The sequence below is a fragment of the Pinus tabuliformis genome, chromosome 3_1 (assembly GCF_031772625.1).
Source record: "Pinus tabuliformis cultivar Carrire ecotype Pingquan chromosome 3_1, CPIR1, whole genome shotgun sequence".
Classification (NCBI taxonomy): Eukaryota; Viridiplantae; Streptophyta; class Pinopsida; order Pinales; family Pinaceae; genus Pinus; species Pinus tabuliformis.
In genome coordinates, this window is record NC_142301.1 from 863,890,887 (window position 1) to 863,913,923 (window position 23,037).

General features: G+C 42.8%; 1 protein-coding gene across 1 annotated transcript; it reads right to left on the minus strand.

The window, feature by feature from the left end:
* Nucleotides 1-15,064: 15,064 nt before the first annotated feature.
* LOC149190311 (uncharacterized) lies at nt 15,065-15,784 on the minus strand. The gene has a single exon (XM_089410475.1). The coding sequence runs from the start codon at nt 15,782-15,784 to the stop codon at nt 15,065-15,067; it is 720 nt and encodes a 239-aa protein (XP_089266601.1).
* Between the last annotated feature and the right edge of the window lie 7,253 nt (nt 15,785-23,037).

Below are 23,037 nucleotides of genomic sequence, written 5' to 3' on the forward strand. Positions count from 1 at the left end.
GAGAGACTTGGTGGTGTGTTGAGATTGTGAACGGAGGTGTGTCTCGGGTAGAGGCGCCCGTGTGTGGCAACTTGGAGGCGCGCCCGAGTTGGGCAAACAACACGATCATGTGACGAGGTGAACGAAGGGTTGGTGAGTCGTGCGGCGACCGTGCGGAGGTGCCGACGAGCTGGGTAACCGTGTTTGCCGAAGTTGTGAAAATTGGCTTAGTGTAAATTTGGGGTTTACCAAGATTTAATTTGTACTTTGTAAAAAGTGAAGATTGTATAATATATTGATTCGGGCAGACTCATATTGCAAGGAGTTGCCCCTCCCCTTATACTGTTGTGCATTTCTATTGTATAATGTTGTTATGTGAATGTTATGGGCTTTCACTTGTATAAAGGAACACATTAATAATACTTGGTTGTGAAACACAAACTAGGTAGGAGTAATTGGTTAGGCGTAGTCCATGAACATAAGTATTGGTGAAAAGAAAGTGTTCAGTGGTGTCGCACCTCACTATAAGCGGTTGAAAGACTATCGTAGGTGTAGGGGCGTGACAGGTGGTATCAGAGCTGGTCCAAGTTTTGCAAGAAACTTGGTGAACTGAATCAAGGAACTGATTCTACGAAGACTAAAGACTTGGCAGGAAGCTCAAGTTTTGCAAGTGATAGGTGGAATATCAGGGTGATTCAGGTGAATGGTGAAACAGGTTTAGCAGAGGTGAAGATTTGTGCTTGGGCCAAGCTGAACGACAAGGCATGGCATGTTTGGAAGAATGCGAAGGGAAGCTCTTGCTTACCTTATACAGGTTGAAGCAGATGAAAGAAGAGAATCCTCGGATTTGAAAGGAACTTCAAGTCTTGGAAAGAAATGTTGAAGACGAACTTCTTCAACTTAGCTGGACAATGGAGCAAGATGAAGTTGCAGATTGTGCTGACAAGGAAGAGGAAGCCGAGATGATTGAGGATGTTGCAGATGTGACAATGAAGGAGGATGGACTTGAGATTGATCAAGTTGGACCAGGATCGTGCAGTTTGCAGACATGGATAGATGAGGATACTCCCATGGAGGAGCCTCATGATGATGATGATGATGATGATGAAGTAAGTATTGATACTTGTGTTTCATTCGAGCATTTGGTAGATGGATCGTATGTAGGGAAGGGAAAAATCAGTTTGCCGATGCTAGGGAGGATCTTACCATGGATGACTATGATGAGACCTTGTATGGAGAAGCAAGGATTTTTTACTGTTGCAGGACTTGTTGGGGTTGTTTGTGACCTTATGGTAGAAGGTACAAAGGCCCGTGACAAGGGAGGAACATGATGATTGTTGTGGAGGATTGGATCATGCTTTAGCCACATGGAGAATTGGCTAAGTGCCCGGCATGACTCATGGACAGATTAAAGGGCACACACTTGAGGTACGATAATACTTGGGTGGACTTCTCATGGCTGAGACCAAGAGCAAGTCTTGGTGGAACCTTTAGTGGGGGAGCTATGATGGAAGGGACTCGTGATGATGATGATATGGTTGGGTGACCGAGTTCACTAGACCGAAGATTGCGGACTTTGATGAGGATGACCGATTGTTGTGATGGGTCTACTTGGTTGGACTACATGCGCAACTTAGTCATGGACATCAGGTTGGAAACATGGAGCATGGCAATCTTATGCAGGGACATTATGCAGGAGCACTTGTAGAGATGTCATTTATGGGCATCCAAGGAGGAGTGCCAAGGCAGGGATGTTGTGCAGGTGGATTTGCTAGTGTGACATGGAGATGTTTCACTTATGAGTCGATGGAGAGGTTGTGCACTCTTGTACAAGAAGGCCATGGACTTGGATGGAGTTGTGAGCAGACTATGGAGCATTCCTACTACATGGAGAGTTGAGGCATCTTGCAGAGACCTTTGGGCCGTGGCTTGTATGCTTGCTGAGATGTTGGTTGGAGATGACTCATGGAGCTCATGATGACATGAGATTGTTGTGACTTTTAGGGACTTCATATATGGTGGACTTGGAGGATCTGATGCATTGAGGAGCTGGGGTCAGAGACTTTGATGCAGGATGGAGTGCATACTTTCAAGTACATGTATGGGAATGGCTTCAAAGAGTGACTTGATGTGGAGGATCGATATGAGACACTTTGGAGTGATGGAGTTACAACGATGATGATGCCTTGGTGGCAACACTTGGGCATGGGTTGAGCCGAGACTTAACCACTTGACACATGGGAACAGATTGATCTATGATCATGGGCAGCACATGGATGAGACAGGTGTATACTTGTTTCTATGGCAGACTTGAGGGATGGCACATTGCAGATATGATGAAGGTTGCTTCATGGACCTAGATGTGGCACATTGAGAGACGGAGTTTGATGAGATGGACTCTTCATATTGAGGAGGCACACATATGGATGATGATGTTGGGGTAGATGTGCCTGACTTCATGCAGCACATTAGTACCAGATATCATGGACAACATGTTGTAGATGAGATGAGGGCTACTTCATGGACCTAAGCATGGCGTACACTTATATGGAGATGGATTCTTGATCGAGTTGAGGATGTGACAGGATGTTTTGAGAAACAACTGATGGTGGCATGAGGATGTGCATTCTCATGGTTTGAGCGTGACAGTTGGATTAGCTACCCAACTAGTTTAGACATGGGGGTCGACAATGTGCAGAGATGTGTTAGCATTTTGTTGGAGTATCATGGCAGCAGTTCACACGAGGATGACACATGATGAGGTCGACACGCGATGTTGCAGTGACATGTAGCTTGGATGGAGGGGCCACCCTTCCACGATGGGTAGCAGTATGTGGAGATTACGACAAGGTGTTCGATGATCATGGATTGAGATGATTTCCGATGTATAGCATACCAATGAGGTGTATACCTTGGTATGGTGATCTTGGTGACATATGGTTTCCGGGACGAGACATGATGGAGACGGTGGTTCTACATATGTTACAGAGATGTTTGCAGTATGTGGAGGAGTTGACATCATGGTTGAGACAGATATTGTTGTTGATCTTGGTGGATGGCTACAAGAATGGTACGTTGTCGAGCACGACAACGATTTCAGGTGGATGAGGATGTAACGACCTGCAGTTCCTAGGTGCACGGGTGGACAGAACGTGTGCGCGGGTAGGCTTGAACGGACGAGCGGTTGAGCTAAACGATTGCGGTTGTGTTGAGGGCGAGCTCATGACTTGAGTATGCGATGATATTATGTGCATATGACGAGGGGGCAAGCTTGTTTATACACATGAGAGCGTGGTGTAACTTGTATGGAGGTCGACCTGTAATGACCCACAGTTCCTGGGCACGCGGGTGGACAGTGCGTGCGTGCGAGTAGGCTTGAACGTGTGATTCGGTTGAGCTGAACGACTGTGGTTATGTGATGGGCGAGCTCTCTCTTAGATGTGCAATGTATTATATGCATGATAGAAGGGGAGGGCGAGCATATATATGCGTGGTGGCATAGTGACAAACATTATGGAGGCTGACCAACACTTGTGTGGAGCCGACGGTGCGTTTGGGTGAGTTTGCGATGGAGTAGGGGCTTTGGGTGAGTCGGCTGGGCAGCCAGGACTACACCCTACACTTGGTATATATTGGGTGAGCATGGAGCTTATTCTATCATCAATCCAACGCTCAAACAACTTCGCTCTAAGGAGTTAGGTGGAGTTCTAGTGCGCAGATCTAAGGAGGAAGGTGTAGGTTGAGATGCCATTCTTAGGCTCGTTGCATGGTGAGGATGCGTTTGTGGGTGAAGGTGCAGGCAGGAGCACCCGGTGGTTGGGTGAGGGCGTGCACGGGTGTGTGGCGCCCGACGGACGGTTAAGGCATGCACGGGTGTGTGGCGCCTGGTTTGTGCGATGACTTGGCGTGGGGGTCGTGGCGACTTGGGTGAGCGCCCGCCCGGCGTGCAAGTGTGCATGGTGACTTGGTGAAGTGTTGAGATTATGAACGGAGGTGTGCCTTGGGCAGAGGCGCCCGTGTGTGGTGACTTGGAGGTGCGCCCGAGTTGGGAAAACAACACGATCGTGCGAGAAGGTGAACGAAACGTTGGTGAGTCGTGCGGCGACCGTGCAGAGGTGTCGACGAGCTAGGCAACTGAGTTTTGCCTTGGATTGTAAATTTGGCTAAGTATGAAACTTGGAGTTTCCAAGTATACTTGTAAAGCTTGTAACTTGTAAAGTATTGTGTAATATATTATCGGGAGACTCATTGTTCAGGGAGTTGCCCCTCCCTTTATACTGTGCAATTGTGTTCTTCATTTATAATTGTTGATGATAATGAATGTGTATGGGTGTTCATTGGTATAAAGGAAATATTAATAATACTTGGTTGCGAAACACAAATGAAGTACGAGTAAGTGGTTAGGCATAGTCCACGAACGTAAGTATTGGTGAAAAGAAAGTGTTCGGTGGTGCCGCACCTCGCTAAGAGCGGTTTAAAGACTACAGCCGCTTGGGGGCGTGACAGGTGGTATTAGCGCACGGTTGCTCATGATGAAGTGCAGATATTGAAGTTGATTCAGGGTTGAAGAAGTTTGACAGTTGAAGACAGTGAAGCAGGTACTTACAGGTGAAGGAAGCTACTTCACATACAAGTGGAACAAGAGCTGGTTCAGGTTGCAAGCATCTTGGTGAAGTTGTTGGATGGTCGAAACTAGATCGCAAAGAAGAAGGAAGCTGTTAGAAATGGCAACTGAATCTCAGGTTGGGTCTAGTCACGGTGTGCCAGATGCTACAATAGCACTTATGGAAAAAGTGTTGGAGAAAATGGAGGACTTGGAAGCTTCCTGGAATAAGAAGATGGACTTGATCGATAGGGATCAAGAGGCCAATTCAAAGATGAGGGAAGAGCTCAATGAACTCCAGACTCAACACGAGTACACTGATCTTATGTGTACACAACTTGAAGTAAGGGTCAAGGAGGTTGAAGAGGCAAGAGACCAAGGTCTTGCAAAGATCGTGGGCTTGCGAAAATCTCTTAATGAAGCCGGAGATGAGATCATGGTGTTGAAGAAGGCCATGAGGCATAACTCAGGTGGAGGAGTGCCTCATGTGAAAGTCAAGGAACAGGAATCTTACGATGGTACAAGGAGTGAAAATACTCTTGGCCACTTTCTATGGGACATGGAGTAGTACTTGGAACGATGGGGTCTATCTGATGATGAGACGAAGGTCAAGGTAGCTGCTCAGTTCTTAACGAAAGATGCTAAGATGTGGTGGCGAAGGAGAATGGATCAGATTGCCAATGGCAGTGATGGTGAAATTACTTCGTGGGATGAGATGAAGAAAGCTTTGCAGACCCATTTTAGTCCTCAGGATGAAACGTGGGAAGCAAGGATGAAAATTAAGCTCATAAAGTAGACCAGGAACCTTCAGACATATCAGCGGGAGTTTGCAAGTGCGGTTCTGGAACTTCCTGACATGGAGGAGAGAGACAAGGTGTTCAATTTCATTATTGGGTTGATGCCTTGGGCATGCAATGAAGTGAAGAGGCAGAGGATTAGAACACTTGAGGAGGCTTTTACTACTGTGGACAGGTTGGTGGAGCATTATGATGAGACTTCTGATGATAGGAAGAAGAAGTCTGACAAGCCGAAAGAGAAGAAGAAGGATGATGCTTCGAAATCGAATGATAGTTTGAAGACGAAGAAAGCCTTGAAGTGTTGGATATGTGCTGGACCACATACGGTGAAGAACTGTCCTTCTAGATCGAAGTGGCGATTGCATAGTCTAATACGAAGAATGAAGAAGCTTCTATAGGGATGATGCAGATAGTTGGTGCTTCTAGTGCTACAGAAGTGGTCTCTCGGAGGGATCCTGACAGGAATAGTTTGGAGTATGTTCAGATGAAGGTTGGAGGTGTTGATATACTCACTATGGTGGATAGTGGGGCCTCTCACAACTTCATGGGAGAAGATACTGCGAGAAGAATTGGGCTGAAATTTGTACCGGTGAAGGCACAGATGAAGACAGTCAATTCTCCTCTTGATAATGTTCTTGGTATAGCTGAAAAGGTGGACACAACACTTGGTGAGTGGACAGGGAAGGTCGACTTCACTATAGTGCGAATTGATGACTATGAGGCTGTGCTGGGGATGGAATTCATGAAACAATTCAATGCTATGATTGTTCCACATTTGAGGAAGCTGTACATTTACGATGGAAGGGAAGATGTACCCATTGGTTGGAGTGACAAGGCCTGATTGTAAGTTGGCAGTGATGCAAATGGAGGACGAGAAGCGGATGGAAGACATGAGTAAGCGATTGTCCATGGTTGAGACAAAGCTTGCTGAATAGTGATTGGTCATCAGGACTCTTTCAGATAGTATCTTAGATTTGTCAAGAAGGCTAGAAGTGGTCAAGGATGATGATGATGAGGAGGAGGCATATGTGAGTCCGAATGTCCGAAAGGAGGATCGGGTCACTTATCTATAGAGGATGGAGATAGAATATCCTGACAGATGGATTGAGATGATTAGTGAGGGTGAGCCTTCAGGCTCTACTCCCTCCACATTTTCTTAGATGACAAGAAGATGGGGCTCATTGTTAGATGCTCATGGAAGTGAGTCGTTAAAACAGGTTGAGTAGGTATGGAAGATGGTGTAGGGATGGCTTGGCATCAAGCATCATGACATGTTGCAGATGGGATGGACTTTCCATGGACCTAAACATGGTGGTGAGATTCTTGGTGAGTCCAGGATGTGGCAGAATCCAAGATAGACTGGTGAAGGCATAAGGATGTTCACTCTCATGGCTTGAGCATGACAGTTGGATTAGCTACCCAACTAGTTCAGACATGGGGTCAGGAAGTGCACGGAGAGATGTTGGCATCAGGCAGACGAGGAGGACACTTCACAGGATGAGGACGACACATGGTGGAAATGGAGTTCTACATATGTTGCATGGATGTTTGCAGTATATGGGAGGAGTTGACATCATGTACCAAGGATGAGACAGACATTGATGTTGATCTTGGTGGATGGCTACCAGGATGGTATGTTGTCGAGGACGACAACGATTTCAGGTGGAGGAGGATGTGACGACCTACAGTTCCTGGGCGCGTTGGTGGACAGTGCGTGCACGCAGGTAGGCTTGAACGTGCGGTTCAGTTGAGCTGAACGACTGCAGTTTTGTGATGGGCGAGCTCTCGCTTGGATGTGCGATGTATTATATGCATGATAGAAGGGGAGGGAAAGCATATATATGCGTGGTGGCATGGTGACAAATGTTATGGAGGCCGATCAACACTTGCGTGGAGCCAACGGTGCGTTTGGGTGAGTTTGCGATGGAGTAGGGGCTTTGGGCGAGTCGGCTAGGCAGCCAGGACTACGCCCTACACTTGGTATATATTGGGTGAGCGTGGAGCTCATTCTATCATCAATCCAACGCTCAAACAACTTCTCTCTAAGGAGTTAGGCGCAGTTCTAGTGCGCAGATCTAAGGAGGAAGGCGCAGGTTGAGATGCGCCCATTCTTAGGCACGGTTGCACGGTGAGGGCGCATTTTTGGGTGAAGGTGCGGGCAGGAGCACCCGATGGTTGGGTGGGGGCATGCACAGGTGTGTGGCACCCAACGGACGGTTAAGGCATGCACGGGTGTGTGGCACCCGGTTTGTGCGACGACTTGGAATGGGTGTCTTGGCAACTCGGGTGAGCGCCCGCCCGGCGTGCAAGTGGCACGGTGACTTGGTGAAGTGTTGAGATTGTGAACATAGGTGTGTCTTGGGCAGAGGCGCCCATGTGTGGTGACTTGGAGGCACGCCCAAGTTGGGCAAATAACACGATCGTGCGACAAGGTGAACGAAACGTTGGTGAGTCGTGCGGTGACCATGCAGAGGTGCCGACGAGCTAGGCAACCGAGTTTTGCCTTGGATTGTAAATTTGGCTTAGTATGAAACTTGGAGTTTCCAAGCATACTTGTAAATATTGTAACTTGTAAAAGATTGTGTAATATATTATCGGGCATACTTATTGTTCAGGGAGTTGCCCCTCCCTTTATACTGTGCAATTGTGTTCTTCATTTATAATTGCTGATGATAATGAATGTGTATGGGTGTTCATTGGTATAAAGGAAGCATTAATAATACTAGGTTGTCAAACACAAACTACGTAGGAGTAAGTGGTTAGGCGTAGTCCGAGAACATAAGTATTGGTGAAAAGAAAGTGTTCGGTGGTGCCGCACCTCGCTAAGAGCGGTTGAAAGACTACCACCGGCTTGGGGGCGTGACACAACCTATGATTGTGAGGGAGCTGATATGACTTTGCGATGGCATGTGGAGTGTGGGCGAGTCGGTTGGGCAGCTAGACTTCACCCTACACTAGATATATATTGGGAGAGCGTGGAGCTCATTCCATCGATCATCATTTGATCACTCATTCGCTCAACAAGGAGTTAAGGCACAGTTCTAAGGGCGTAAAAGCTAAGGAGGAAGGCGCATATTTGCATGCACCCATTCTTGGGCTAAGTCGCACGAAGAAGGAACGCTTGACTTGGTTTTGGCTGAAGGGTGTGGGCAGAAGCACCTGGTGGTTGGGTGAGGATCGTGCACGGGTGTGTGGCGCCCGGTTTATGCGATGGAGTGCCCGATGGTGAAACGTTGGTGGGCACCTGGTTTGTGCAATGACTTGGCACGGGTTCTTGGGTGACTTGGGAGAGCACCCACCCGTCGTGCAAGTGTGAACGGAGACTTAGTGGTGTGTTGAGATTGTGAACAGAGGTGTGTCTCGGGCAGAGGCACCCGTGTGTGGCGACTTGGAGGCACGCCCGAGTTGGGTAAACAACATGATCGTGCGACGAGGTGAACGATGGGTTGGTGAGTCGTGCGGCAACCGTGCGGAGGTGCCAACGAGCTAGGCAACCGAGTTTGCCGAAGTTGTGAAAATTGGATAAGTGTAAATTTGGGGTTTCCCAAGATTTAATTTTACTTTGTAAAAAGTGAAGATTGTATAATATATTGATTCGAGCAGACTCATATTGCAGGGAGTTGCCCCTCCCCTTATACTGTTGTGCATTTATATTGTATAATGTTGTTATGTGAATCTTATGGGCTTTCACTTGTATAAAGGAACACATTAATAATACTTGGTTGCGAAACACAAACTAAGTAGGAGTAAGTGGTTAGGCGTAGTCCACGAACATAAGTATTGGTGAAAGGAAATTGTTCGGTGGTGTCACACCTCGCTATAAGCGGTTGAAAATAATTTGATCAATAAAGTATTGTTATTACAAAGTTCAAGTTTATTTCACTATTCAATATTAAATATAATTTTTCAGAGTTTTAGGATTTTTTTTACTTTTAAAATTGAAAATTTGTAAGAAATTATATTTCTTTTTTAGAAAGATATTGAATATCAATGTAGAAGTGAATGGTATGTTATTGATATACAATATTTATAATTATACTTGAACTCCAGTAGAGTTGTGATATTGAAATGCAAAGATATAAATTTAAGATAGATTTAGCTAATTTATAGGTAACACAGGGAAGTTAATTTTATATGTTTAAAAATATTGTTTTTATTATGATTTTTGTGCATAAAAAACCACTTTACATTCTTATAAATAAATTTTTAGCTTATAAAATTATTGATAATTTTTTTTTGTAAGGTTAGGCATTCTTTATTCCAGATGACAAAACAAAATTACAGTGTACTAAAGTTTAGGTGGCGGGTCTGCCCGCAGGAAACTAGACCTCCACCTTTCGGCCTTGAAACTTGACCAAAATTTGAAAATGTTTTGCTCCCTTTTTCTGTCATAACCATGTTTTTGTCTACTACTAACTAAGCTAATGGCAAGAGCATGACTTAACAACCAGACACAGTTCTATTTTATCAACATTCAAAACAAAAGAAAAGACTCAGCTCAGCTAATCCTCGTCCGACGAGTTGACTGGGGAAGGCGTTGAGGCGCTGGTACCAGCCTTCAGCTGCTTCTGTTCAATGGCCCATTTTAGGTCCATCAACATTTGTTCCATGTTCTTCAGCAACAAATGGTTTCTTGCGGCCTCGACTTGGATGGCCGCGATCTCTTTTAGGAGAGTATTCTTGATATTATCCACTTCTTTCACCAGTTGGCTTTTGAGATTCTCCTCCGCCTGCTTGCGTTACTCGTCCTCCTCTTCACGGATGGCCTGATTCACCTCCATAGCCTGGCCAACCACATGTTTCATGATCCAGTAATGCTGAAGCGTTTTATTGAACAGGGAGTTTCTTCCTCTTGTGGTTCCTAGGTCCGGGATCAGATCCTCCCAGTCTTCGAGGGGATTTCTTTGTTATCACTGATATCCTGCAGCTCTCAATCCCACCCATTGATTTGGGTGCGGATCTCCAGAGGAATCCTGGCCATGTACGCATTTATCGTGTGCATGGTCTTTTCAGAGTCAGGCTTCCTGCCCCTTTTGCTCGGATGGCGACTGGTGCCTTCATCCTGGTTCTTTGCAGAATTAGCCTTCCTTGGTGCCATCTTGCCATGGACCTGGAAATTTGAAATTGTATGAGCTTTTCTACCTATCACAACAGAAAACCACAAGTCAGTGCTATTGAGATGAAACGCTCTCATAATCCACTCGCTGACCATCCCGGATTCAGCATGGCTGGTAGTATTCACCCTTAAAACAACACTCCCAGCAAAGCGGCCTAGGACCTACCTCCCTCTCTCATTATCCCAAGAAAATTTGTGCCAAACAGCGTGGCAAAACGCAACAAACCAAGCCATCTGGTAAGGATAGCTTCCGTGTTGAGAGCCATGAAAGAAATCCAGGGAACAGATATGGTCGGGACTGCGGTACCCAGCTTGGAGCACGACAAGACCCAACAAAGCCCCCCTCGCCTCCCATCTCTCTAAATAGGAACCAGAACTATCGCCATGCAAGGCCTCCCCTGCTCTGGAGGGAAGGAGGAGATACGACCGAGTGCCGGGAAGGCCACTATCAGTTCTACTACTGATATTATGCTCACTGGGGCGGAACATTTCTAGTCGAACAAGGATAACATAATTGCTAGCTAACATAACGCCTGGAGGGTAGGGATGATAGAAAACATATCACATTTTCTTGCCACAGCCGGGGAAGGGGCCTGGTCGCAGGATCGCGCTGTCACCTTTCCACCTTTTTTCATGGTTCTTACGAAACTATATGAGCATTCCCTCTACCTTCTTAGGCATATGGTTTTTATCTACCTGCTTTCCTACCAACCGGGCCTCCACTTGGCCATTTAATTTTCTAACTAACCGCACAGTATCCCTATTTCAGGATGGGGCATGACTTGACTGACCTGCTTTATGCGTCATTACTCCAATATTCTCCCAGCTACTCCTATCGTAACCTTTTTGTACTCCTTATGTCACCTGTCGTCCTCCCTCTATCAATTATCTCGAGTTCCCAAGCTAACTCCAGATCCTTCCTTGATGATGTTTCGTGTCTTGCTTCTTCTCCGTCCCCGCGACCTGTCCTACCTTGCCCCATCATCTGCCCGATTCTATCATTCCTATAACTATTGTCATTTCCCACAGATGTGCTATCCGTTCCCATCTGTTGTGATCTTTCCCCACAACCACTGTGTGTCGCCTGATCCTGGCCGTTCACCTCGGGCCTACCTTTACCACCCTTATCGACGTCAAGCAATTGTTGGCGGCGGTCTCTCTCCTCCGGGAGAAGTTGAGACAGACCTTCACTGTCGATCTCTTTGCCTCGATTCCGACTGCCCTAGTTCGCGAGCCAGTCCACCAGTTTGTTTCCAAAATGTCTAATGTGGGATGAAATTAGGTAGTCTATTCTGGGAAGGAGCTTCCCGATTTCTCCTGCAAGCCATGCCTTTCTCCAGCTCTTGCTAATTTTTTCCACTAGTTGTTGCTGCTGTAGTTTCCTAACCATGTCTACCACCAGCTTCGAGTCTCACACAATTTGGAGTCTCTTGAAATTAGCCCGTAGAGCAATTTCCAGGCCTCGTTTCAAGGCATGTAGTTTGGCTTCGTTATTTGAGGCTTCCCAGCAGTCCATCGCGAAGGTTCGCAGGGTTTCGCCCCCAACATCTCTGAAGACTCCCCCAGTGCCAGCCTTTCGTGGGTTATATTTTGCGGCGCCATCGAAGATAAGCTTTATGAATCCCTGTGGGGGATGGAGATACTGGTTTCTTTCAGCCACTTCCCTGATCTAGTCTTTTCTTTTGACACCCCCATTTAACATACTCTGGTTTACCTCAAGTCTTTTCAGGATTGCCTCCTCCATTTGCGACGACTATCAATATTTGTCCTTCCAGCTTTCCGTTAGGATTGTTTCACGTATGTTCCTGGTGGTTTATTCCCATATGGATGTTGGGGTTCTAGATTCCACTTTGAAGATTGCCCCGTTTCGTTCTTTCCAGATGTTCCAGAGCAGGAACCCAACAGAAAGGAGCCATGCACGATTGACCACCAGATTTTGATAAGGTTTTCTCGGCTAGATTGCTATGGTGTTTACAATGTTCCGATGATTTCTGTGGCGGTGCTCAAACAATCTAAAGTGACTGTCCCACAGGGAATTGCTAATTGTGCATCGGTTCATCAAATGTTCCATAGTCTCCTCTTGGGAATTATAGAGTGTGCAATGGGATGGACCTTGGTGCCCCTTTCGCTGCATCTGGTCCCAGGTAAGCGCTCTGCTATGGAGTAAAGTCCAAACAAAGAATGATACTTTCAGCCAGGGGTTGATTTTCCATAGGTTTTTCCATTGTTTTGTTTCCGGCTGTTGATTTTGATTGACTTTTTGGTAGTAGGCTTCTGCTATTGAGAAATTACCTTGAACTCGTTTACCCCATCTGAAAATTTCGGACCCTGTTTTCCTTGCTACTTTACGAGATGCCATCTCTATGTAGTACTCGTTCCATCTGTCAGTTTCTAGGGCCCCTTCCCAATGCTATTTCTGTTTCCAATTGCGCCAATATCCTTCTTCATATGATTTCCATAAATTGCCAACAGTTGTTGCCTCAGCCTAGGACATAAAAGCATGGATGTCATGGAGGTTGTCCTTATGGATGAGTCTTTCGCGTTGCTGCCATGATTCCTCCCAGAACCTGGTTTTGTCCCCTACTCTTTTTTTCCTAAAACTGTGATTCCTTATCAGGTCTTTGTTGCCCCTTGCCAAGTTTCATATTGGTGTACCTCTAATCTCCATCTCACTTCTCATTCTTCCTTCGGGTTCCCCTGTTGCATCATATTTTCTTTCCCATATCACCTTCCATAGGTCAAGGCCACCCTGAGTCCACCTCCACCAGAGCTTTGCACCCATGAATTGGTTGAGGATGAAGGGGTCTCGAAGCCCTAAACCGCCATCTTTGGGGAGCTGACTTAGCCACTCCCATGAAATTAAGGCCCACTTTATGGACTTGCTGGTTCCCTGCAAGAGGAATTTCTTGAACATAGCGACCAGCTTTTGCCTTGTTGTCTTTGGGATAGCTTGGCACGAGATCTGGTAGATTGGCATAGCCTGCAGAACAACTTTCAGAAGGATTAGCCGGCTTGGGGCATTCAACGAGCGGACGATCCATTTTTCCATCTTATTTCAGATTTTTTTGATTAGAAGTTCCAAGTTGGCCTTCCTGTATTGATGCTCGTGCAACATAATGCCCAGGTATTTTGACAGGAAGGTTCTGATGTTGAAGCCCAGAGTGCATGCTAAGAATTTTTGGGCAGCCTGCGGGGTGTTGAAAAAAACACTTCCGATTTGTCCTTATTAATCTCCATCCCAGAAGCTTTGTTGAATTCAGATAAATTTTTGATGACTCCTTGGGCCTCTTTCAGCGTGGCTTGACCATATAGCATCACATCATCTACGAATTGCTGGTACGAAACCAGGATATCATTCCCACAGATTCGAAGTCCCTTTATCTGATCCCTGGAGACTTGAACCTTAACCAACCGACCCAGGCCTTCCGCAGCTAGGATGAAGAGGAAAGGAGATAGGGGGTCTCCCTGCCTAAGCCCGCGGCAAGGAGTGAAGACTTCGGTGGGGGTGCCATTTAACAGAATTGACATCACGGGGGTGCCAACCATGGATAAGATCCAGTTTATTCATCTTTGGTCAAATCCATATGCTTTAAAAATTCCTTCTAGATATCCCCAGCTAAGGCGGTCAAACGTCTTAGCGAGATCAAGTTTCATAAGCATGCCTAGGGTGCAGGAGATTTTCAAGGAGTGAATCACTTCCTGGGCCACTATGATGCCATCTGTGATTTGCCGCCCTTTGACAAAGGTTGTTTGCTCCGGGGCAATGAGATCCGGTAGGATCGGCTTTAGCTTGTTTACCATGATTGTTGCTAGAATTTTGTAAACAACATTACATAGGGAGATGGGCCTGAAACCCTGCGGTTCCTCCGAGCAGCCATTCTTCGGGATTGGAGCCAAGAAAGTGGCATTCAGGCCCTGGTGCATGCAATTTGAACACCTGGATTCCTCCACTATGTCTAGTAGTTCATTCCCCATAAAACTCCAGGTCACCTAGTAAAACTCAGTGGTGAAGCCATCAGGACCCAGGGCTTTATTTTTCGGAATTTCGTTAACTACCTCTTCAAGTTCTTCCTTGGTGATTACCCTGAGCAGAGCCAAATTTTGATCTCTAGAAACTTTCTTAGGGATATGTTGGCAAACCTTGTCTATGTCCTCAGATTTGTTGGCATTTGGTTCAGTAAGAATGCCTTTGAAGTGATCCACCAAGAGTTTTTCTATTTCTATCTGTTGCGTCACTCTATTTCCCTGACTGTCTTTCAAGGAGAAGATTTTGTTGTTCTGGCGATGACTCAGCATTGCTTTATGGAAGAATTTGGAGTTTTTCCCCCTCCTTTAACCATTGGACCCGAGATTTCTGCTTCCACAGAATTTCCTCTTGCTTTCGCCTTTCTTCTATTTGAGTGATTACCCTTTCTTCCTCCTCAGCCAGCTCTTCACTTTGACCTTCCAAGATGATTTGCTACTATATTCTTTCCAATCTGGATTGGAGTTTTCCTTGCTCCTGCTGAATATTGTTGAATTCTTCCCTGTTCCACTTCTCGATTTTACTCTTGATTTTTTGAGTCTGAGCTAAAAAGAGTGCATTTTGCTGCAGCCTTCCTGTCCACTCCTGTTATTCTGCCACCAGCTCCTTACTTTTTCGAGGAAATCAAGAGCTCTGAGCCAGAAGGACTCGAACCAGAAGGGCCTCTTTTTAATCGGATTGTTCAAGGCTATTTCGAGCTTTATTGGCCAATGGTCGGACCCTATTATGGGTAGGATAGAGGCTTCGTAGAAGATGTCCAACCCAATTATGTGCTCTAAGATTAAAAATCTGTCCAATCTTGATGCAATTTGTTTTGTCCCGCCTCTTCTGTTATTCCAGGTGAATTTCCTATTTATAGTTGGGATATCAACCACCCTTAGTTCTGCTTGAACGTCTCTGAATCTTTCCATCTCCAGGTCTTCTCTACTTATTCCACCTTTTTTCTCTTCTTTAGAAGTGATTAAGTTAAAGTCGCCTACCAGGATCCATCTCTGCTCCTGGTGCATATTTTTGAGCTTTGCCAACCAATTGAGAAACAGGCCTCTATCAGCACGGGTATGGGGCCCGTAGACAGCCAAGATCGCCACCCATTCACTTTGCCCTATGAGCCTGAATCTCCCTGTCAGGATTCTTAGCATTCCTATCCACCAGTCAGTTAGGACTTCTGCTGGATTCCAAATAATTGTTATCCCTCCTGCACTCCCTTTGGCATCTATAGTTACATGTTCATATCTCGGTTTTATTTTATTGAGTATTTCCTCCATCTTCTAGCATGAGATTTTATTTTCTTAGATAAGCATAACTTTGGGTTTTTCCTTCTCCAGTCTTGCTTCCAGATGTCTTTGTTTTCCTTTGTTGTTTAAGCCTCTAATATTCCAAGATGTCAAAATCATTGGTTAACTTGGGATAGGTTTTGGAATACCGCTGATAGTGGGACCACTCTTCCTGTATTGACTAACATTCTGCCCATGAGTTGGATAGAGTCATTAAGGTTTTTTCTTCCTCTTTCCCCCCCCTTTACTTTGTCCTTGCTATTCATGTTTTCTTTCCTGTTGGGTCTCCTGGGATTCTTCTGGTGAGGCTTTGCCTTTTCCAAGTTTTTATTTATATTGCTGGAAGGTTTCCGCATACAGCCTCTTTTGTTCTTCCGAAATAAACCTCTCATCCAGGTTCTTCCATTCATTCAGAAGTTTCCTTAAGACTTCTTCCTCTTGACAATAATCATGATATGGAAGAGACAATTTATGTTAGGTCCCCTAACCTCGCCTTGGGCTCATTGATCACTGAGCCATGGTATTTTGGCAAAACCGTAATACATTTTGGGCCAAATGCTCAAAATTTGCTTTCCACTATCATGAGCATCTACTATGTAGAGAACACATCCAACTATTGAGGTTGAATTTTCTTGAACTATTGTTTGTGTTCACTTCTGTTGTTGCATACTCGATTGATGATTTATACTAATAAACTATTAATTTTTTTTTTTGCAAAGAACACAAATGAGTAGGTGCACTAATTATAACATAACCTTTAAAAGAATGCTTTGCAAAGAAGACAAGCGAGTAGGTTCACTAAACATAATTTTTAATATACGGAACATAACTTTGACAAGATGGTTTTAGATTTGCATCATTTATTTTTCTTTGGAGTTACATAACCTTTTTTTAAGACGTATAATGTAAATGGACAAAATTTCCCTTGGATAATATAAATTATGGATTATAATTCATTAAAAAAAAAATTCCCAATAGTCAAATAAATAAATTAATAGAAAGAATCAAGAAACTTCAATACTCCATGTATATTTAGCAACATCGTTTTTACAAATCTATTCAAAATTTGATGTGCAAGTACTATGTTACAAAATTTATGCAAAATTTAAAACTCTATTTTCCTAAGAATTCTTATATTATTAAATTTATGTAAAAATTAAAACTTTATTTTCCAAACAAATAATATGTTAAAACATTATCTAAAATTTCATATTCTATTTTCTAAATAAACATTATATTGGTCATGTTTTAGTAATTCTAACTCATTTTTTTTGCTTGAGAAACCATGGCCCATTTTCATCCCTATACCACACCAACCCTAAGTTGATTTGATTTTAGCACAGCATCCTTGAGGTTTGATCCTAGGTAGCCTAGCTAACCAGACCCATCCTCACACAGTTGTGCTAATTTGTTAATTTTTTTTATATATAACATAAACCATATTTAAATATTAAGAAAATGTGAAAGAATATTTAAAATTAAAATTAATATATTAAAATGCCTACATATAATATCAATATAAACCAATTTTATATGTAAAATTAAAATTAATATATTAAAAATGTCTAATAGGACTGTTGTTAAAGACTTGAGTGCCAAGCCAACTGAGATATATTAGTATTTAGCTTGTATTTTTAAATAATTAGATATATAATAAGCTGCAAAATATTCTTCAATTCACAAAAATATTTAAAAAGTAAATATTACTATTTATACGACACTTTTTTAATTTAAATTAATATTGACACCTTAGATGAAGTTGTATTTTTATAAATTTATATATATTACAAACAACTACCATAAATGTTTATAATGAGATTTAATTTAATTTAAATTTTAATTAATATTTTTTCATATTTATATTAATATGACTTGAATTTGAAAATACAATGTTATGAAAGATAAAGTATCAACTAATTGTTTTCTTTATTTTTCATAGTTTCTATTTTGAAGTTTAGTCTCTCTGAGAGCTTTGCATGTGAACACATTTCATTGAGATCTTTCCCATTTGATCCTAGGCAATTTCAAGTATTTGTTGGGGAATCTCTCAACTTCTCTGAGATATATATGATGGTCATTGGAGAAAATCCCAACAAGAGCCTCCAAATTGATGAGCATTAGAGAATTAACTGCATTAGAGAATTAACTGTGGTGTAGGACGTACTCTAGAACGTTTGTTTCTCTGTCACTGGTGCAGAGCTTATAGCTAGGTTATGTTGTTGTAACATGCAACTCTATTTAACATATCAAAGTTAGAAAAAGCCATTGCAGTGCAGAAAAAGGTGTGTTGTATGATCAAAGAAAAGAGGTTGTCCCAACATAGTATGGATCATCCTTTTTTGGTAAGAAAAAGGCAAACACACACCATAAAACATTCATCATAAATATCAATTCAAAGTCTCCTATAACTTTCATTCTGAAGCTAAGTGTTTCGGCACATTAATATTACTATTGATATTTTGATAGTTGCACATGAGATGTAACGAAGCTCTACGTGCATGGCAATATGTTAATGGCATCAAATCTATGTAAGTGAATTATGAGTAAATAATTGGATCAAGTATTCGATAATTATATGAGAATAAATTTTCTACGCTGATATTTTTTAATTTAAATGAAAGACATTTATGAAGAATTTTATTCGTTTATAAAAAATTAGTAGTAAAGTAAATTGATTATTTTTTAATTTTTTAAGGTTAATTATATGATAATAGTGTAAGATTTATTATTATTTCATTACTAATTATAAATTAATCATCTCTATAAAAATTAGAAGAAAAAATGTGATAAATTTTTAAATATGAATTATTTTATAGTTTTATATAGATATGGAAAGTATAAAATTTCATTGAAATATTTTTATTTGAAAAAGAATTTACTATGAATTTGTAATTTATATTATATAATTTTTTATGTTTAATTAATAGGATCTAAATATATACTTTATTTAGAGAAATGATGATGGTGCTTCCAATTTTTTTTTTATTTAGGTACTATTTTACACTTTGGTTCTTATTGCTTGAACATTTTCTATTTCTTTACATCAGTGTGTCCTTTTTGAAGCATGTCAATGCCCAACTCCTTGTTGGAAAAGACATTATCTTTCAACGATGTAGAATGATGTGGTATTTTTTTTTTCAAACAACCATTGAATGGAAAGAGTGGTGCAAGGAAGGATTGGATACCGCCATAGATGCACTTGGTGAGAGGAAGATAGCCTTAAAACTACATAGTGGTTGCTTGGCCAAAGTGAAGGAGAACCTAAAGTATGATGGCACATCTCCAAATGTGGGTAACCACATTGAAAACAAGGACCACATAGTTGTTGTAAGATTCATGGTGATTTGGCCCTCTTGAAAATACCTCACGTGATAGGTCAATACTACATGCAAAATGAAAGGACAAAGTGATCTCAAACTAGTCTCCAAGGGTTTCTTCACCTATGTGGAAGACAATGAGCATATTTTTAGAGGACGCTATTTTTTCCAATTCAACAAGTCTACATATGACACACTAGTCTACATATGAGACACTAAAAAATATGATTTAGTCCTAATAAATAAACATTCATTAAAGTCTTCGTTTGTAACAACATGTATTACCTTTGGAATTCTAGGAACAAGAAACTATTGAAGGTGTCTAAAACACCCTAAGTTCCTTTGTTAAAGTTTCATAACTTAGTATAATGGATGATTACACCTCATATGTTCATATTTGTGTGTATGTGAATGTGAATGGAGTACTCTGTGAGTCTATCAACATATGCTACCAAGATATAGAATGGATCCAAACCTTGGACTATGAGTACATTCAATTTTAGTGCAAAGCTTGGACTATGAGTAGAGCCCTTATTTTTCACCAAAATAAATCCCACACAACTCCAAAAGGAAAAAAAACTTGAGACGAAGGAAGAGGAACTTCAAGAGTCTAAGGAAGAATCACATAAAATAGAAAGGGAGACCTAAATGATGTAGAATGACATCCTAACCCCCTTACTGGATCATGGAGAATATAACTTGAAAAATATATAATTTCAATCATTCTAGTAGCTGAAAAAAGAAATATCTGGGAAGAAATATCAAATTTGTCAAGTCATCGTAAAAATCTAATGAAGTTAAAGAACTAGGTATTATGACCTCTCTCAAATATCAAGGTAAGATAAATGGATGCACGGGAGAACAATGGAATATGAAAATATACAAAATAGAAACTAAATAAAGCCAAAAGACTCTTAGTAGAATGATAATAGGCCATTAACCTAAAAGATAAGTACCTCCATTCTCATCCTAAGTTACCAATTATTGTTCTCTATTTGAATATATGAGGTCTCGACACACCTAGAAAACATCACATGTTAAAGATAATAATAAATCAGGAAAAACCCACTATGGTGTTGAACTACAAGAAACAAAGTGTGACAAGAAAATAATCATTCTCTCTTGTGAAGATATGTTAGAACACATGTAAGTAATAGTGGTACCATCTAGAGGACTCGTCAATGGATTGAGAATTCTCTAGGATCCTAACTTAATCAAAATAGAAAATATTGCGTGCTACAAAGGTAGGGCAAGATATGTGGGAAAGGAAAATAGGCTCCTCTATAATGGATGACAGTAAACCATGGTACCTATGAATAGTGGATCAAAGTTGTTATGTTAGCTAAAAGAATTATTTAATCAATGATCAACAAAATCCAGTTCTCTCCTATCAAATAGTGTAAATAGTGTAAATTTGCTATGTGAGTGACTATCCTAAATAGTGTAAAGTTGCTATGTTAGTGACTATCCTTATTGATATCGTACCTATGAATAGTGGATCAAAGTTTTTATGTTAGCTAAAAGAATTATTTAATCAATTCTCGACAAAATCCAGTGCTCTCCTATCAAATAGTGTAAATAGTGTAAAGTTGCTATGTCAGTGACTATCCTTATTGATATATTTATTTAGTAGCTTTGGTTTAAAATATTTCATCCAATGGTAAATTTGAATTTGTCATTCTGGAAAAAAACTTTGAATAAACCTATTTCATCCAATGGTAAATTTTGAATTTCTCATTTTGGAAAAAAAACTTTTAATAAACCTCTTGTGTCACAAACCAGACAAATGCTTAAAAGAAGTAAATGGGAAAAAATTTAATTACTTCAATGGAAATTCTTACTCTACCCTAACCTAACCTAGCCTACACTACCCTACGTAGCCAACCCTAGCCTAGCCTACCCTATCTAGCCTAGCCCAGCCTAGCCTACATAGCCTAACATACCCTAAACTAGCCTAGCTTACCTAGCCTAGCTTTTCTAGCCTACCCTATCTAGCCTAGCCTACCCTACCTTACCCTACCTAGCCTAGCATAACCTAGCCTGCCCTAGCCTACCTAGCCTACCCTAGCATAACCTAGCTTACCCTAGCCTACCCCAACATATCTTATCCTAATCCTATCCTAGCCTAACTAAGCCAAGCCTATCCTATCCTATCCTAGCCTATCCTACCTTAACCTAGCCTACCCTAGCTTAACCTATCCTAGCCTAAACAACCCTACCCTAGCCTAGCCTACGCTAGCCTACCCTAGTCTAGCATACCCTAGCCTGCCCTAGCCTACCCTATCCTAGCCTACGTTAGCCTATCTTACCCTAGCCTACTCTACCCTGTCCTAGCCTAGCCTACTCTACCTAAACCTAGCCTAGCCTAACCTATCCTAGCCTAGCATATGATAACCTAGCCTAACCTTGCCTCACCTATCTTACCCTACCCAAGCTTATCCTAACTAGCATACCCTAGCCTTTCCCACCCTAACATAGCCTACCCTACCATAACCTACCTTGACATACGCTACACTACCCTACCCTACGTAGCTTACACTGGCCTAACCTAACCTAGCCTACCTAGCCTAACCTAACCTACCCTAACCTACCCTAACATACGGTAGCCTACACTAGCTTACCTAGCCTAGCATACTCTATCCTACCCTACCCTACTCTACCCTAGCATAGCGCACCCTACCCTACCCTGCCCAGCCTACCCTAACCTAGCTAGCCTACCCTAGCCTAGCCTGACCTACCATACCCTACCCTAGCAAAGCCCACCTAGCTTACCCTAGCCTAGCCTACTCTAGCCTAGCTCGCTCTAACCTAGCCTGCCCTAGCATAGCCTAGCCTAGCCTAGCCTACCTAGCCTACACTAACCTACCCTACCTATCCTAGATAGCCTACCTTACACTACCCTAACCTAACCTAACCTAACCTAACTAGCCTATGGTACCCTATGTAGCCAACCCTAGCCTACCCTACCCTATCTAGCCTAGCCTACCCTACCCTAACTAGCCTAGCATATCCTAACCTACCCTAGCTTACCTAGCCTACCCTAGGATAACCTAGCCTACCCAAGCCTACCCTAGCCTACCCCAGCATACCCTATCCTAATCCTAGCCTAGCCTACCTAAGCCAAGCCTATCCCATCCTATCCTAGCCTAGCCTACCTTAGCCTAGCTGACCTTAGCCTAACCTACCTTAGCCTACGCTAACCTAACCTAGCCTACCCTAGCCTAGCCTACGTTAGCCTATCTTACCCTAGCATACCCTACCCTACCCTACCCTAGCCTATTCTACCTCAACCTACCCTAACCTATCCTAGTGTATGCTAACCTATCCTAACCTAGCCTTGCCTATCCTACCCTACCCAAACTTATCCTAACTAGCGTACCCTAGCCTTTCCTACCCTACCATAGCCTACCCTACCTTCGCCTACCCTACCCTACCCTACCCTACATAGCCTACACTAGCCTAGCCCAACCTAGCCTACCCTAGCCTAACGTAGCCTACCTAGCCTACCCTAACCTACCTTAACCTACACTAGCCTACGCTAGATTGTCTAACGAGCCTAGCATAACATAGCCGAGCTTACCCTATGCTACCCTTCCCTACCCTACACTACCCTAACATAAGCTAACCTACTCTACCCTACCCTACCCAACCTAGCCTAGCCTACCCTAGCCTAGCTTGACCTACCATACCTTAGCCTAGTCAAGCCCACCTAGCCTACCCTAGCTTACCCTATGCTAGTCTTCCCTAGCCTACACTACCCTAGCATAACCTACCCTACCCTAGCCTACCTAGCCTATCCTAGCGTAGCCTAACCTAACCTACCTAGCCTACCCTAGCCTAGCCAAGCCCACCTAGCCTATCCAAGCCTAGCCTAAGCCTAGCCTATCTTACCTAAGCTATGTCTTCCCTAGCCTACCTAGCCTACTC